Here is a 16,613-nt window from a genome sequence, read left to right as displayed (position 1 = left end):
ATTAACCTCTTAAGCCCTGTTTTATATTTGGCTATTTTTGGAATAAAGAAAATAAGAAAATTAACTTTATTGTCTCATCACAGGTTTATGGGTGTAAGTTCGTTTTTGTTATTTCCATAAGAGAAAGGGAAGAAGAAGAAGGGGGGCAAGGAGGGAGAGAGTAAAAAAACAACAACTAAAAAACGAATCTACATATTTACACATAGTACCGTATATCTATCCAGTGCGGTAAGTACATGAAGTAAGACAAGGTGCGTACCGTGCGTTAAGTACCTGAGGTAAGACCGGTGCTTAATTGATGCCGGAGCTGGCCGTAGCTCGGCTCTGGTACCTCCCTCCTGCGTTGGCAAGACTGACGGGCTCCTAATAAATTACAAATTAAGCACTCGGTAAGACATGAAGGTGCGTGGAGGAATTTGAGTTCAGCACAGCAGCACGTGAGACAGAGTTCAAATCACTCTGCTTTATCATTAGACAAAGACAAGAATAATTTATTGTCAATGTAAAAGTAAAAAAGGACTTGTACTTGTACGTAAACATCAACAGATGGACTGGTGAGTGTAAGTGATTCATGGGCACTCCACGTGTCAATGACTATTATGCTAATTACTTGTATGCAAAGTTGGACAACTTGATCCTTAATTAATATATTGCCTCTGTCAGGTGGAAACCAAATGTCCAAAACTGTTACTTTTCAGGATTCAAATTCAAAAGTAGCATATCTACAAGCTAAAAAAAGTTAGAATATGGGAGAGTCTGCCTGACAGCGACGATATAATGTAACCAAGATTGTGCCTTTTGTCACATATCTGGCATGGTTAGAGGCGGCAGTGGCTTGGATCCCCGCCAACGTCCTTCGGGCTTTAGTGTTGAAGTGTCATTGATCAAGATACTGAACCCTGGGGGGGCTGCTTAGTAGTTGTCCACTGATAGTTAGAATGGGTTAAATGGGGTTAAATGCAGTGGTGGAAGAAGTACTCACATGTTTTACTTGAGTAAAAGTATCAATACCACAATGTAGAAATCGTCAGTTACAAGTAAAAGTTTGGTATTCAAAATTGACTTGGTAAAAGTACAAAAGTATTGGCGTCAACGTATACTCAAAGTACGCAGAATGTCCCATTTCATATAAAATGTATAAAATGTGCAAAAATCTGTAGAAAATTGCAGATCTACAAGCTCACAATGCGCCGTGAGCTTGTAGATCGGCTATTTCGGCAAAAAAATTCAAATAGCCTAAGTAAATACAGGGCTGAAGTGGTTAATTCATCTTTTGTAATAATAATCATAATCTACAAAGTAACTAGTAACTAAAGTTTTCAAATATTTGTCGTGGAGTAAAAAGTACAATATTTGCCTCTGAGAGGTAGTGGAGCAGAAGTAGAAGTATTGAAAATCGGAAATACTCCAGTAAAGTAAAAATGCCATAGAATTGTAATCAAGTACAGTCCTTGAGTAAATGCACTTAGTTTCTTTCCACCACTGGTTAAATGGGGTTAAATGCAGAGGACAAATTCCAGGTTTTTGCAAATCGTTGCTGTCGGGCAGAAACCTCTTATCTCCATATTTTAACTTTTTGTGTTTTTTTTTTAATTAAAATGAATGCCCACAAAAGCATAAAAAGTAGCAGATCCACAAGCTCGAAACGCGGTGCGAAGCGATGCGTTTTGAGCTTGTCGATCTGCTGCTTTCGCTATTTTGGAATTTGAATCCTGAAAAGTAACAGTGTTGGACATAATGAGGTTTCCACCCGACAGAGACGAAATGTAAAAAAAGGGAAACATTTATTATTAAATGCTTATGTTAATGGAGAATAGATTTTGTACCTCTCACAATTAGAGTGACTGAGTTCTTGACACAAGGACTGCCAGTGTTTAGGATTATGTTGTTATATATTCGTAAGCAAAGACCTATATCCTATATATATAGTTCCAGGGACCCCCAGAAGCAAAGATTTGAGTTACAAATGTTCGCTCCCCCCCCCCCCGGACCCCACTTTGAGAATGCTTTAGACTAGAGTAGACTTGGGAACCAACGGTTCCTGAGTCATGTGGCCTATATGTGGCCTATATCTCCTGTTCCCTTAGCGTGAGGCAGCTTGATACACAAGTACACCCACTGGACATGATGCTAGTATAATCGCACAACGATAATATGTGTTCTAGCGTGGTGTAAATGGCAGTATAGCCTGTCATCAGCGTGGGACAGCGGGCAAAACAAGATGTTTCACATGTAAGGGAACTCGCCAGAACCCAAAGCACAAAGGTTCTCATTCTCACGGTAACTATGGATTATGTTTTCGTGACGTTCCTTCCGATTGAACTTCGGTTAAGGACGTTATGACATTATGAGTTAAGTAGCAATGGAGGGTCACCATGGGAAGCCCAGCATGAGAAGAGTCTAGCTTCCCAGCACAAACACTTTGATGCTCATGTGAACACACAGCCATTCACACAGTCCACGCCCAGCCTGTTTTTTTTGCAGGTGGCGTTAGTGTGTGTGTGTGTGTGTGTGTGTGTGTGTGAGAGAGAGAGAGAGAGAGAGAGAGAGAGAACACAAGCTCGCCACCCCCCCCCCATTCCCTAAAGCCAGATTTATACTTGGTTGCGCTCCCGTGTCGCTAACCGGAAAACGCAGATGTACAAGCTTACAAAGTGTCACGAATGCGATCCGTCGTACGCTTGTACATCTGCTATTTCTGCGTGCACAACACGGCACGCAAACCAAGTATATATATATCAGGCATCGTCCCCAACGCTCCAACATGCACACACTCTCACATGTGCATGCACAACACACACCACCACCGCCATCACCACAGAATACTGAGCAAGGGGCCGTCCTGCCATCCACACCCTACGCTGCTTCTCCACCACACCCTCCACATGTGAGAAGCTGTCTCTACACCCCAGCACCACACTGGCCAGTGCACACAAGCTTCAAAACCAACCCATCGGCTGTGCACAAGTAAACAAAGTGAAGGCAGACTCTGTGTTTCCTCATCATTCACCCCCCTAACACCAAGTTACTAATTACGAGTCGCAAATAGAATGGTCTCTCACACAATTATAATAAACACTCATGTAATAAACACTCAGAGGAAGATGCATTTTTAACAAAGGGAGCCACAGTGATCTCACCAAATAACATCCAAGGAAGCGATGGTTTATGGGAGCTAAATTTACTCTGCAGATGAACTTCGTTTCGGTGGACCCAGCATCTTTAAGGCTGATGGTGCTCTCTGACTCGAGTGCTTCTATGGAATCGAGCGCTTCCATGGACCTCTGTGGAATACCATTAAAGAGTATGTGTTATTAGCAGCTAATCCAGTTTGCCCAGGGCTTTTCAGCATCCAATAAACATTGCAACTCTATCTCAAACATCAGCAGCGGTCGCTTTCTTCTGATCTCGCATTTAAATAAAAAACCTATTATACAGCAAAAAACATAGTGGCATGGGAATCTCAAAGGGAATGGCTTACAGTGCTTCTCTTGCTAGTAGCAAACAAATGTTATTTTAAGAAAGCAGGTTTGGGATAATTTATGTGTAGTTAATTAAATCTCTTGTTGTTTGTGTCCTTTTAAGGTTGTGTGATAGGCCTAGCTTCACTAATTTTGTGTATTAAGCAAAAATGTCAAATTTCCTAAGCCCTGTAGCATCTCGGGGCAAACTCGGGGCACACCTTGTTTCAAATAAGAGTAGGAGGGGATAGAACGGAGAAATGGATGGATGAAAAATAAATCTGCTGTGCACTCACTTTTCTTTGCAAACTTGCAAGCAGTGCCTTAACCACTTAAACCCCATGTACTTCGTTTTACCTTACAAATAGCAGAAATAGCCAATATACAGTACAGACTCACAATGGGTTGCCTTGCAGTGAGTTGTGGGCTTGTAGCGCCGTATGTTTGCCTATTTTCACCAAATGTTTGCCTGTTTTTGCAGAATGTTTGCCTACAGTATAATATGTCCAGAATAGGTTCATAGGGTTCACGTGGTGAACTTTGATACAGTCTGACAGGATGGTTTGTTGTAGTTTTTATGCTAGCAACATCAGCTATAGCAGAGATTGTAATCACATTTGAACATTCACTTGTAATTTGGCATTCTGTTTGATTTGATTTGATTAACATGATTTGTATTAAGCTGTTGAGGTATCTCATCTCTTCACAGACTTCTCAGATCGAGAGAAGGTCGATGCCAGCCATGGGCTACATCACACACACTGTCAGTGCACCCAGCTTGCATGGGAAAACGGTATGCTCCTCTTTATTCTATTTCTGACAAGTTTGAAATCTTGTGTTTTTTTTGTATTATTATTCTTTAAGTATTATTATTCCTCTGGTCTAGGGCAGATCTATCACTATATCATAGATATATATTGTATACAGTATATAGGCTCTAAATACTAAATAATATCAAAGCCCGAAACTAGTTAATAAGGATTATGAGGTTATGAAAATATCAAACATGGAGCTGCTCTATAAAAGTGTGACTGGGAGGCTGGTTTTGGGATCCCTCAGCTCACATTAGTACTCTGTGATGGTTACATTTTTGAATATAAATAAAATGTATATCATTGTGGTGTTAATGGTTCTGATTAGCCATTGTATTCTTGACAAACACCCTGGGCTCTCTGCCAGCTACCTTTATCATCTTAAACAAAAGATTCTTCCTAAAGCAGCTGTAGATTTTACATCTTTGTGATACAGTACAGAACCAGGAGTCAGTGGTAATAGGCTCAACAGCACCTAACAGTAGCTAATGGGAAGTCACTCAACAAAAATTACATAATATTATAAACCGAAAAGGGTTGGGCTTTACTGCCCTGGTGGCATGGTTCTGAAATTGTTTTCTTACTCTACTGCCACCTCACCGTCCCCTGACCCCCCCCCCGGCCCTTACACACGGGCCTGACTCCAGCCAGAGGAGCTCACCTTGCTCCTCATTCAGCTCCGGAGGCACCAGGCCAAGCTGGCTGGTGTGCACAGCCCCAGCGACACGTTTACTCACCTGCAGCATCACCAGCACAACGGCCTTCTGGGCACCAGGCTGCAGGTCAGGGGCAACTCGTACCTCCCCAACCTCCCCTATAAGCACGCTGCAGTGCAGCCCCATGCCAGTGCATTGTGCTCCTTCTGCTTCCCATATCAAGCCCATGTCGTCTTTCCCCGTCATTCATTAGTGCTGTGTGGAATTTCTCTGTCATTGCGGTGTTGTTCAGCATGGCATACACTGTCAATTGCAAATTGTCCATCAGTTGCGCACCAGTACATTTTTTTTGTTTTTCTTTTTATAGTTGGCCTCATCCATCTGCCTAGTTCAGCAATTACAGTATAGAGCCTTGTTTAAAATTACAAAAACGCATACAAGTATGCCACACTCCAAGCATGTTGCTTGTTGACTGTGCATTTTGCCTGGCTGTATTTTACACTTTTCTGATGTTTGAGGCCGTCCTATTGACTTTAAATACTAGGGTAAACACAGGTGTTACCAATGATTGGGCATTATGGTCGTGCAAAGACGTGCTGTTTTTTGCTTGACACTTCTACAGTGATAACACCCAGATCATCTCTGATTTACTCTTCTAGAGACTTCCTTGTAAAACTAGAGCCAGAAGCCCATTTACGTATCTAGATGCTATTACCAGAGACACTCCTCTCCAAGTGTCTGTGCAATCTGCCCAAAGCAATGGGATATAAACCAGAGTGGCGTGCCCCATTGTCTTTTATCTTGACTGCAGTCGATGGATGATGATGGCCAATGATATTTAATAAGGTTCCATCCCATTTAGTGTAGCAGAGCCTTTCTAGTGAGCCATCATGTACAATAGCAGCTCCCTGGCTCTGTCTGATGAGGAAGGGAACCTTAGTATCACTGGTAACAGCTGTTTACCCCACTATTTCATGTCAAAATGGCTGCTGTGAAAAAGGTCTAACAAGAGAAATGTGTCATAAATGCAACATTTGTCTCTACGGTTCTCGCTAGAGTTTTATATCTCTTACTGTGGGTGAGAGTTATGACTCTGAAATAGCACCAGTCCAAAAACACTGCATTGCTCTCAGCCCTGCTGACCAGAGTGAAGCTGACTGATGTGCAAATAATGTCGCTTCCAACTCATCTCAGGGTCTAACTACCCATTAAGACCTGAGGCCGATTCTACTAATTGATATATATTTTGCCGCCCCACCCCCATCTGAAAATGTTTTGTGCCAGGGGCCCCAGAAGAGAATATTTGTGTTAAAAAATGCAAAATTATTAAACATTTTCCAAACACTTTGAAGATAATTTTTTTAAATTCAAAAATAGCAGATGTACAAGAGCTTGTAGATCTGCTACTTGTGGATCTGCTACTTGCAGATCTGCTATTTTTGAATAGCCAACGCTAAAATCTAAAGACAGACACAGATGCTTTCCCGGTTTTAATGGGCAGCTAATATCCATCCATGTGCTGGCCGTTACTCGCCTTAATTGTGTAGTTAAATACTCTATTTTGCCAGAGGTGACAACAAGTCTCTGCTGCACTCCCCTTTATGAGCTATACACAATACCTATTTTAAGGGACTCAAATGTTGATCATTGAAACACAATCTGTTACTCAGATGTTTTTTTCCCCTAGTTGATTAATATGCACTTTTATCAAAGCATGAACAAACAACAAAGTTAACAACCCTTGAAGAATCCTCCAGGTATGCCTCATCGTTTGCAGCTTCATTTCATGTTGACTGTTTCTTTCATATTTATTATTCTTCATTAGGTCCCCTGTTAGCTGACACCTTAGTGAACACTAGTGTGCCTGGCATCCACACATACAGTACAGTACAGTATAGTACAGTACAGTACGACAGAACCTCATAACAATCACAATAAAACCCTGTAAAAACATACTGCCAAAAACTGAGTAATACAAAAGCAAGTAATACACTTTAAATATATAATTGGTTGCAATACAAAAAAGCAATACAACCATTTATGACTACATCCCATTAAAAACAAATGATAAGAGACATGCAAGACACAACAATGGAATACTGAAAGATTAGATGAAATAGCAGAAATAAATTGTTTCTCCACTGCTCACTTAAAGGCTGATGACACTTACCTCCAACTGAAGAAGGACCTGGAGTATCTAGATTTGAAGGTGGGCTCACAGAAAGTTCATTTCATTTTTTTCCCTCTCTCCCTCCTCTCCTCCCTTGTCTGGACTGCTACCTTGATCTCCTGTTTCTCCTTTCACCCACCCTCCCTTTTTTGTCTTTCCTCTGCATACGCTGGTGTCGTCTCCTGTGTCGTTATGATGTAAATCAGTGATTCTCAACCCAGTTTGATATGCATTAAGCCACTGTCTTAATTTAACATTAAGAGGATACAAATGTTCACTCGCAGTTACAAACCCGTAAGGGCCCAATTGGTTCCTAACTATCATTTATTTAGTCCCTGGAAGCCCTGAAGGACCCCTGGGGGTCCCCATACGGATTATTGAGAACCAATGATGTAAATTAAACTAACATTGTTATTATTCTTAAAGGACTACTTCACCCATTTCAACCTGTATTCATACTGTATATCCTCACTAATGCTCATTATAATATGGTACCATTTTTGTCTACTCAGTCTGTGTCTCAGAGGAGGGCTGTGGACAGTTCAGAAACCGCCTAGCGACATCATCGATGGGAATCCAAGCTAATAGCTTTCTATTCCTGGAAAGTTAGCATGTTATAATGGAAGCCAAAAAAAATCTAAATCTTTTTTGAAAAAAAAAAAAAGCCAGCCTAACAATGATGTCACTGGTAGGCGGGTTTCCGAACTGTCCACAGCCCTCCTCTGAGACACAGACAGGGTAGGAAAGAATTGTACCATATTATCGTGAGCATTAGTGAGGACCAATTATATTATTATTTCAAAACAGCCCTAAAGATACACCTTCAGGAGGCTGCAATTGGAAAATGGCCCCTGTCTAAGTCCTAACCTAACCTACCCCCCTACCCCCCCCCCCCTCTCTCCTTCTCCTTTTGTACATATTTCTCACCCTTCATACCAGTAACCTGTAAACTGATTGTATGACATTCTATAGTAGTTGTGTATATCTGTCTGTCTCTTATATGTCATCATGATTTGTGTGCATGGGGAACTCATTTGAAACAAGCTCTGTGCTTTTATGAGTCTTCCAGTTTAGTAGACCTTGTATTGTGAATTTGTACTTCCATGTACTGTTGTTCTCATGTCTTACTAAATAAAGTACATCAATCAATCAATCAAGATGGGTTGAAAATGGGTGAAGTCGTCCTTTAACTTATTTCTGTGTTGTTGTTTTCCCCCTTCCTTTTGCTCTTAACAGCATTAACAGCCTATTTTTCTTTTTAGCATCCAACAGGCCAAGCAACTCAAGTGACAAGAAGTGACACTAAATAACATGTTTTCCTTTACTCACGGAGTTTCCTTTACTCGCGGAGTTTCCTTTCCTCGCTGAGTTTCGGTGTCCCACTGTCAGTGTGTTAATATATTTGGCAAGTGAACAACAGTGCTGTAGGTTGTTCCACATGACTATATATGTCATGTGAACCTCCTTATTACCTTTCTTATTTCACCGTTGTTCCAAGAATCATTCTCTAATTACCGTTGTGCTTGAGCAAGATCCCTTTTTCTCATTCTAGCTGTCAAACATTTATCTCCAACAATGACGCACATTCGATCCTGATTGATTTGTATGTGTAAACACCATGACTCCTTGACTGGCCACCTGTCTTCTTTTTTTTTGGAGTGGAAGGAGGTCATCTGTGTACTGTAGCTATGCCGTGTAACACGTCTCCATTTCCTGTTTCAAACCAGATCCAATGCATTGACCCGATGATCGTTTCAGTGCACAATGTACTAGAACACTCCACTCCAAGTTTTGGGTACAGTTGGAACGTAAGGATGGTGTGCATACAAAGTGAAACAGACCATTCCACTGCAAAATGCAATGCATCCCTGGTCATGTGTGGTGCCAGAGGAGGTTATGTAATGTAATGTTGACGTATGCATACCATGGTTCACTCATGGGGTAATATTGTAATGCAATCATCACATGTGATGATGGGGACTCTGTATCCCTGCATGTGGGTAAACACTCCTGGATGTATTGAATGTTGGTTTGACACATTGAACTCACTTTTTTGTTGGTGCTTCTTAGCGATTACACAAGGGTGCTCTTTAACGAATGCCAGTGTTCTGATTATGATACAGCACAATTATGCAGTTTAAATCTTACATGCTCATTCAAAATCAGATTTAATTTAAACAATCACATACGGTACATACAGAAGTAATCCATGCTTGAGTGCACATTCTGATGCACTCGCTGTTTTGAAAAACCACACAAATAAAAAAACGTCCTTCTTTTTTTTAACCCTCTAGTTGATGAATCATAGTAACTGTGTTTGAGGATAATCCTCCATCGTGGCTCATTTCAAAGGCATGGTTGTTAAACCTGCCATAATTAGCAGCCAGGAAAGAGCAGCTTTGTGGTTTTCACTTAACTGTAGGTCTTCCCGAAACTAAAGTTTGCAGCTGCTCTCTCCATCAATATTTTGCACAGCTTCTGCACAAAGTTTCATTATGTTAGCTTATGCATTTCACAGTGTCCACCCGGTGACTTTTATTGTTGTTTTGCCCACACATTTGTCTGTGCTACAGCATTATTTTATCCAGATTCATTCAGCTTGACTTGTAAAGATGTTTTACTGTCTTGTATTGCCTGAAACGTCATGTAATTGTTTTTGAACGTACAGTAAGTGGGAGTTTCACATCAAGATCATTAAACCATGTTATTGTCCATCTGTTGGTGTTAAGATTTTAATTCTCATTTGTGCCTATGGGGCCTTTCAGGTCACTGGACGTGAAAGCTTAAAGGAAAGACCATCAAGACCGGTCAAAATAGCAGAAAGTGATGCTGATGTAAGTGAATCATTCCCATCCTCCACAACCCCCAAAGAAGCAGGCTCATAAGCACCCAGTTTATCTATCTCTTTTCTTAAAGATGTATCATTTCCTACTCCGTGCAATCCACTACAGAGAGCCGGCTGAGTTTTGTTTGTGTTAATTGTGGAAAACAGAGAGCGTGCATACGTTGCAACACTGTGGAGATGCACATCCTCACTGCACAGTAAGGGGCTGAGACTATCGACCACAGCTTTTATTTTCAAACCTGCAATTTAAAGGGAAAAATACATGTAATGGGAGTTTTAGATGTTGAGCTGTTAAATTTTTCAGTTTGATTTGACTGATCCTCCTATTCTCATTCTTTGTTTTTTTGCTAAATAGAGGTAAATAAGATGGATGTCCTGGCTTTTCATCATTAGCATTGTTCCACTTTAACAATTTATAAGTAACTGCAAGTGAATTTGTCTGAACAATGAATATTTCATGCAATTAAAAGCAACAATATAAGGCAGCAAAATAGAAAACAGCTTAATTATTAATTGGACAGAATGATAAATAGAACTGAGGAAAAATACACACTGTGAGGAAAAGCGTAAACTAGGCAGTCTTGTTTTGTTTTCACAAACACATAACCCATTTCTGGGAAAACAAATATGTCACTCTCAATAAACACGGCCTTCTCAAAAAGTGAATTTGAAAATATGGATTTTTGATTATGATTACTTATAATGGGCATTACCCAGTGTTCACCCTCCCGACAGTATAAAGGCCCTCTTTGATATCTCACGCTGAGCGGAGGAGTGCAATTCCTCAGGGCTTTTCGTACAGATGGGTCTTATTGACATGTATACAGACAGTGAAGACTACAGTAGACGATCAATTCATCTGATCTGGCACTGCTGTTAAAGCCCTTTTGTACTTATGTGCACACCGAAATTAGTCAATCTTAAAGCTCACATCGCATCACAAAGTTGTGAGCACTGTGAGCGCTGTGAGCTTGTATATCAGCTATTGTCCATGTGCAACACCACCACGCTACCAAATATGAATCAGGCCTTATAATACAGCTGAACGGAGACAGGCAGGCAGGGGAGGGGCAGGCCTCTGATCCAGATGTAAACACACACTGTATTTCACCACATGCTGCTATTTTGTTGTCTCTGTAATCCTCTGTTCTGCCCTAAACTTCTGAACTCTGTGATAGCGTGCAGATGATGTAAACGAGAGAATCAAGGAGATGTGGGCCTCTATGATGCAGAATAGTATTCATCAGACCGTTTCTTTTTTTTTTCAATTTCTCTGCTTTACATTTTGTGTTGGTTTTGCTTTCTATTATAGGTGAAGTTAAGTCGACTGTGTGAGCAAGACAAGATTCTACAGGAGCTAGAGGCCACGATACGCAGTTTGAAGGAAGACAAGGTATCCCTTTTGTTATTTATGTTGTGTGTATATGTATATGTATATGTATATGTATATGTATATGTATATGTATATGTATGTACATATATATATATATATATATATATATATATATATATATATATATATATATATATATATATATATATATATATATATATATATATATATATGAGCGCATATATATATATATATTTGTATTTGAGCGGAGTGCATGTGTGTAATGTATATCTGCATGTTCTGTGAATTTCTCCTGTTTTATGACAGTGTCTGCTCTGTCCCCCCAACCCAGGACAAGTTGGAGTCGGTGCTGGATGTGTCCCACCAGCAGATGGAGCAGTACCGTGACCAGCCGGCTCACGCTGAGAAGATAGCCTACCAGCAGAGGCTGTTGCAGGAGGATGTAGTGCACATCAGGGCTGAAATCTCCCAAGTCTCCACAGTAATGCCTGATTTATACTTGGTTGTGCACAGTGTCACACATCAGAAATTTCCGATCTACAAGCTCACAACGAGTCACGATGCAACGCGTTGTGAGCTTGTAGGTCGGCTATTTGTGATGCACGACACTGAGTCAACTAAGTATAAAATTAAGCCAAGAGACAGTGTTCAAGGTGCTTACACTTGACCAACGATCTGCGCTGTTAACACTTCCGGGCACCACTGCACTTAACAAAACAATACAATAAAAAATAACTATGACTCCATATAAAACGAATAGGAAAAACTACTGCACTATGGCACAAATATGACTATACATTAAAAAACTAAACTCAAACTATGACTCTATAGAAAAACTATGACTCAAACTATGACTCCTTAGAATAAGTATGACTCAAGAGATATTGCTGCTTGTCATGTGTAAGCACCTTTATACTTAAATCCATAACAATTACACCGTTACTCATATTCCAAAGTTTCTCACAAAACACATACAGTATGTGCTAATATGGGCATAGGGGGATTCATTATTGTGGCTGTGTTTGTGCAGGAGATGGAGAATGCATGGAATGAGTACAACCGGCTGGAGAGAGATGTAGACTGGTTGAGGTCAGCCTTGCAGGGTCAAATGAACCGCATTGGTCACTCTCAGGTCTGTGCCACAACGACCACCATAATCAGCATGGGTACATACTGTACAGCCACACAAGCAACAAGCACATAGTACACACAGAGGCAGAGACATTGATTTGAAATAGTCCCTGGAGAAAATATTGATTTATGAACAACATTTAAACATCAGTGACTGCGCAATGATGTTTAGCCAGTTATTCAGGTAACCTTTCACTTTTTAGTGACTGGAGAAAACATTTGACAAATCTGGGAAAATGATCTACGTTTATGTGCGATATTATGGCAGAAACCTTTAATAAATCATACCATCACCATAGGTCTTGATCTGATATGTGAGCTGCCGGACACATTGTCTGTTTTATTAAGACCAGACAACTGAAATGACCTTTCATGAGAATAATCCTAGTATGCAAATGACATGAGCATAGAGAAAGCAGAAGAACGCTTTTTAAATCAAAGGTGTGTGTGTGCGCGTGCGTGCGTGCACATATGTGTGTGTGTGTGTGTGTGTGTGTGTGTGTGTGTATGTGTGTGCAGCAGGAGAAGGTCCAGATCAGAAAAGAACTGTGGAGGATCGAGGATGTAATCGCAGGCCTCAGCTCCAGTAAAGCCAACTACAGAGTCACTATCTCCTCTGTGACCAACCCAGGTGAGAGGAGTGACCAGCCTTCTCCTACCCACACGCACTGGAAGGCTGACAGAGGTAGAGATGAGCTATGTTTGAGCATATACTTATTTCCCCTTTCATTCTCTTTCCAATACTTTACTTTTTCTTTGCTGTCTTAGTTTCGTCTGGGTGGGTAGGTTGGTACTAGTGGGATTACATTTAGGGCCCTATTCCAGGTTGAAGTTGCTAAAGCCACTAATATCGGATTTAGGACTAGGCAAGGGGCGTTCCCCTTGCTATTTTGTTGTTTGGGCGTTACAATGTTAAAACCAATCACGTGCCAGATGCCATTACCTTTAAGAGAAGACTGCGCTAGCCATTATCCCCAATCCAATCTTACGCTCTCCTATCTCCCTGCCTGCAGTGTTGCCTGGTCTGATTATTATAAGCCACATTGGGCTTGTTTTTCTGAAGTTGCTTGTAAATAATGGTAGAACGGTTGTGAGCTTGTAGATCGTCTATTTTCAAATAGCCAACGTATATAAATATCCACATTGTTTAATGGACAACATATATAGGTTTGAAGTGCTCATGTGGTCTATTATAGTCGCTTCCTTTGGGCTTGTTTTCATAGACCTGGTTGCTTATTTCGGGGTCATCCCTATGTTATTTCCTGCATAATTGATGAATAAAACTGATGTGTGTAAATTGGAGCATTGCATTGCGCGATGCACAAATTGTCTTCTTTAAATAGACTATCATCTTATATAAACACAGTTGAGGCAAGGAATTGACACCCTCCCTTCTGCTGATTATAGTCAAATTAGAATCACAGAGATTTGTTGACAATAATAGCCTAGTAGAGAGAGGTGCAAGCTGTGCGCCCTGGCCGTCTCCACGAATCCATTGCAGTCTGTGCGCTCTTGCGGGTGATTTTAGAATCCGCTGTGTGCTTTCCCAAAGGTGTGTGGGCAGAATAGTAATTTTGGGGATATAGCAACAACACGCCCACGGGCACGCCTCCACCCGCAAATAACGGGGTTGGCATAATGGAGAACGGGTATAGCAGGTACAGAATAGCGTTAAGGGACAGCGCCAGCTCCATTATCCGTATTTCACGGGTAATGGGTAGAAAATCGCGGGTAATGGTTAACGGGTACGGGTATAGCTTGGCACAGAATAGAGCGGTTAGACTGTTCTATTCTTGTCAAATGTCAAAATTCTATTCTTCAATTTTGACATTGACCGTGACCCTTTTGCCCTAAAAGGGTAATGTTCTCACTTCAGGACCAGCCTAATCATCAGTCCCAGTCATCTGCCCATCTGTTCTGAGGTTATCTTGTTAACAAACAAATCAACTAATGAATAAAAAAATAAAAAAGAGAGAGGCAGAGATGCAGTTTGATACTGTACTACCAGAGTGATATTTTGTCGCTGTTGGGCAGAATATCCAAAACTATTCATTTTCAGGGGAAAAAAGGACCTGTTTTCCAATGGATCCAATATAGTTATTATTTAGTCACACTTTCTTGTTAATACTTTTCATTGATTGAATATTTAGAAAAACGTCCGACAGACCTAACCACTTTCAACCTGGAATCTCTACTTTGGGCATGTCATTATAGTCAAAAAGTGTAAAGAATTTTCAAGATTTTTCAAAAATAGCTAATACAGTATCTAACTATATAAATGGCGAGCAACTTCCGCACCCTGGGTGCGACACCCCACAGCTCTGTTATCGAATAAACAACGCACCGCCAGACCACATGTCGGCAACTGACTCGCCACGGCGGCCGCGCTGAATTTACGCCTCGCGTAGGGGACATCTCACTGCTCACTACAGCTTTTCCACCGCGCAACATAATTAATTCTACTCACCAAATGTCGGACAAAACGGAAGGGGAGGCAGCTTCGTACCGTTTACCCTGCGCACGACCTCATCACCACAACAGCTGCCAGCCGCTGCGGGAGTTTTTTCCTTTTTTTCAAAACTTTTTTTTTGGTCACCATTTTCTCCAGGCACCATTTCTGGTGTAACGTGCGGCAGCATGCGCTGGCTTGCGCCGCCATTGCACTCTGCCCATCTCCTCCACACCAACACACACGCAGCTCCTTTGCTTCAACCCCCCCCCCCCCCCCCCCCTTCTTACGTACCTCCTTTGTTCCACCCAGGCCGTTACTTTCACTTCACTCATGTCTCGATCACACTATGTCCGTCCTTCACGTGCCATGTTCATCCCAAACACAAAAACAAACAAGTCGGGTTGCCAAGTCGTTGGCATGCCAGGTTCTCTAAAAACAAGCGCCAGAAACAAGCAACCACCTTCATGAAAAAAAAAAATACACCGAAGGGGTCCGCCATGTTCCAGGGGGGTCCCCGCGCGGCCCAACACTCCACAGGGGGGCCGTCGACCAGCAGGGGGTCCGCGGGGGTCCCCCTCAAACATCAAAAATATATTTTTTTCAAATTTTTTTTTTTTTTTTTTTTACTTTTCCACAGTTTTACTCCAGCAATTTGAGTACCCCAATATACACGCGGCCACGCTGGGCCCCGTGCGCGGCTGGGGTTGAGGGGGGCGTAGCCCCCCGAAACTCTAGTAGTTGATAATGCAAGCTCACATTGTGTCATGATGCGATGCATTGTGAGCTTGCAGATAGGTTAATTTAGCTACTTTTGCACAGCAGTGTCATATGATAAAGTACCAAATAGGTCATTCCGTTATGAAAACATAAAACGTTGAAATATAGAGATACAAGGTTTCTGCCCGACAGCGATGATTTGCTATACTGATGGAATGCAGTATGCTCAGTATTTTTTTTCCATAACATTACAATTTACAATTTAGGCATTTAGCAGACGCTCTTCTCCAAAGCAACTTACAAGTGCCAAATCAGAGTAAGCAGAGTAGGTATGAAACTAAGTAAAAAACAACAGGGTAAACAGTTACATAACAACAATGTAGTGCATCACAGATACTAGGATACCAGGTAAACATCAAGCCTAGAATCTGTCTAAACAACGTGCTATCTAAATAAGTAATATTTGTGGTCAACACTAAAAGCTTATACTTGTAAGTACTCGTGCTAGTGCTAAGGTCCCTTTGGTTCAATGAAAAAGAAAAACGGTTAAATCACGCAAGACTGTGCCAAGTCTAGTATGTGTGCATGTACTTATTCAACGTGTGTCACATATCTCCCTAGAGAGGAAACTTGTGCCTTCAGTCTCGGTGTCGTCAGTGCCTTCTCTGTCTGGAAGCCCGTCTGCTCTGGAGATGAGGCTGTCCCAGCAGCAGCACAGCCCCCACCTCAGCCCCACCAGCCAACCCATCACCACTGGACCTACATGGGTGAGTCACCTTCTCTTCATCCGTGTTCACACGGGGTCCGTGAGCAGAGGCTGATCGTTTATGTCATCTTTTGTAGGGGTGCAACAGTGGTAGGGGTGCAACAGTTAGATAAAAATTAAGCGACAATCTCTTTTTAATTCATAATTAATTTAATTAATTCATAATTAATCCCTATTTTGGGCATGGCGTTATTGGCAAAAATGTTCAGAAATGGTGAAAAACGTAGATCTTCAAGCTCACAACAATTT

At 41.4% G+C, this 16,613-nt stretch overlaps 1 protein-coding gene across 6 annotated transcripts in view; it reads left to right on the top strand.

Moving 5' to 3' along the window:
• The window catches only part of plekha7b (pleckstrin homology domain containing, family A member 7b), a 102,974-nt gene that overhangs the window by 71,832 nt on the left and 14,529 nt on the right, over positions 1 to 16,613 (top strand). For 3 of the 6 annotated variants that reach the window (XM_084057244.1, XM_084057242.1, XM_084057247.1), the window contains 9 exons: positions 4,171 to 4,254; positions 7,085 to 7,138; positions 8,827 to 8,907; positions 9,865 to 9,933; positions 11,257 to 11,337; positions 11,630 to 11,779; positions 12,329 to 12,430; positions 12,949 to 13,114; positions 16,220 to 16,365. In XM_084057244.1, the coding sequence (XP_083913370.1) occupies positions 4,171 to 4,254; positions 7,085 to 7,138; positions 8,827 to 8,907; positions 9,865 to 9,933; positions 11,257 to 11,337; positions 11,630 to 11,779; positions 12,329 to 12,430; positions 12,949 to 13,114; positions 16,220 to 16,365 (933 nt within the window). The remainder of the gene's footprint in view (positions 1 to 4,170; positions 4,255 to 7,084; positions 7,139 to 8,826; positions 8,908 to 9,864; positions 9,934 to 11,256; positions 11,338 to 11,629; positions 11,780 to 12,328; positions 12,431 to 12,948; positions 13,115 to 16,219; positions 16,366 to 16,613) is intronic. The other 3 variants (XM_084057246.1, XM_084057243.1, XM_084057245.1) reach the window with 2 other exon arrangements.

Source organism: Gymnoscopelus microlampas (genome assembly GCF_963454915.1).
Source record: "Gymnoscopelus microlampas genome assembly, chromosome: 1".
In the NCBI taxonomy this organism is placed as follows: domain Eukaryota; kingdom Metazoa; phylum Chordata; class Actinopteri; order Myctophiformes; family Myctophidae; genus Gymnoscopelus; species Gymnoscopelus microlampas.
The sequence above is the reverse complement of the archived record's forward strand: the minus strand, read 5'-3'. Positions and strand labels throughout refer to the sequence as shown.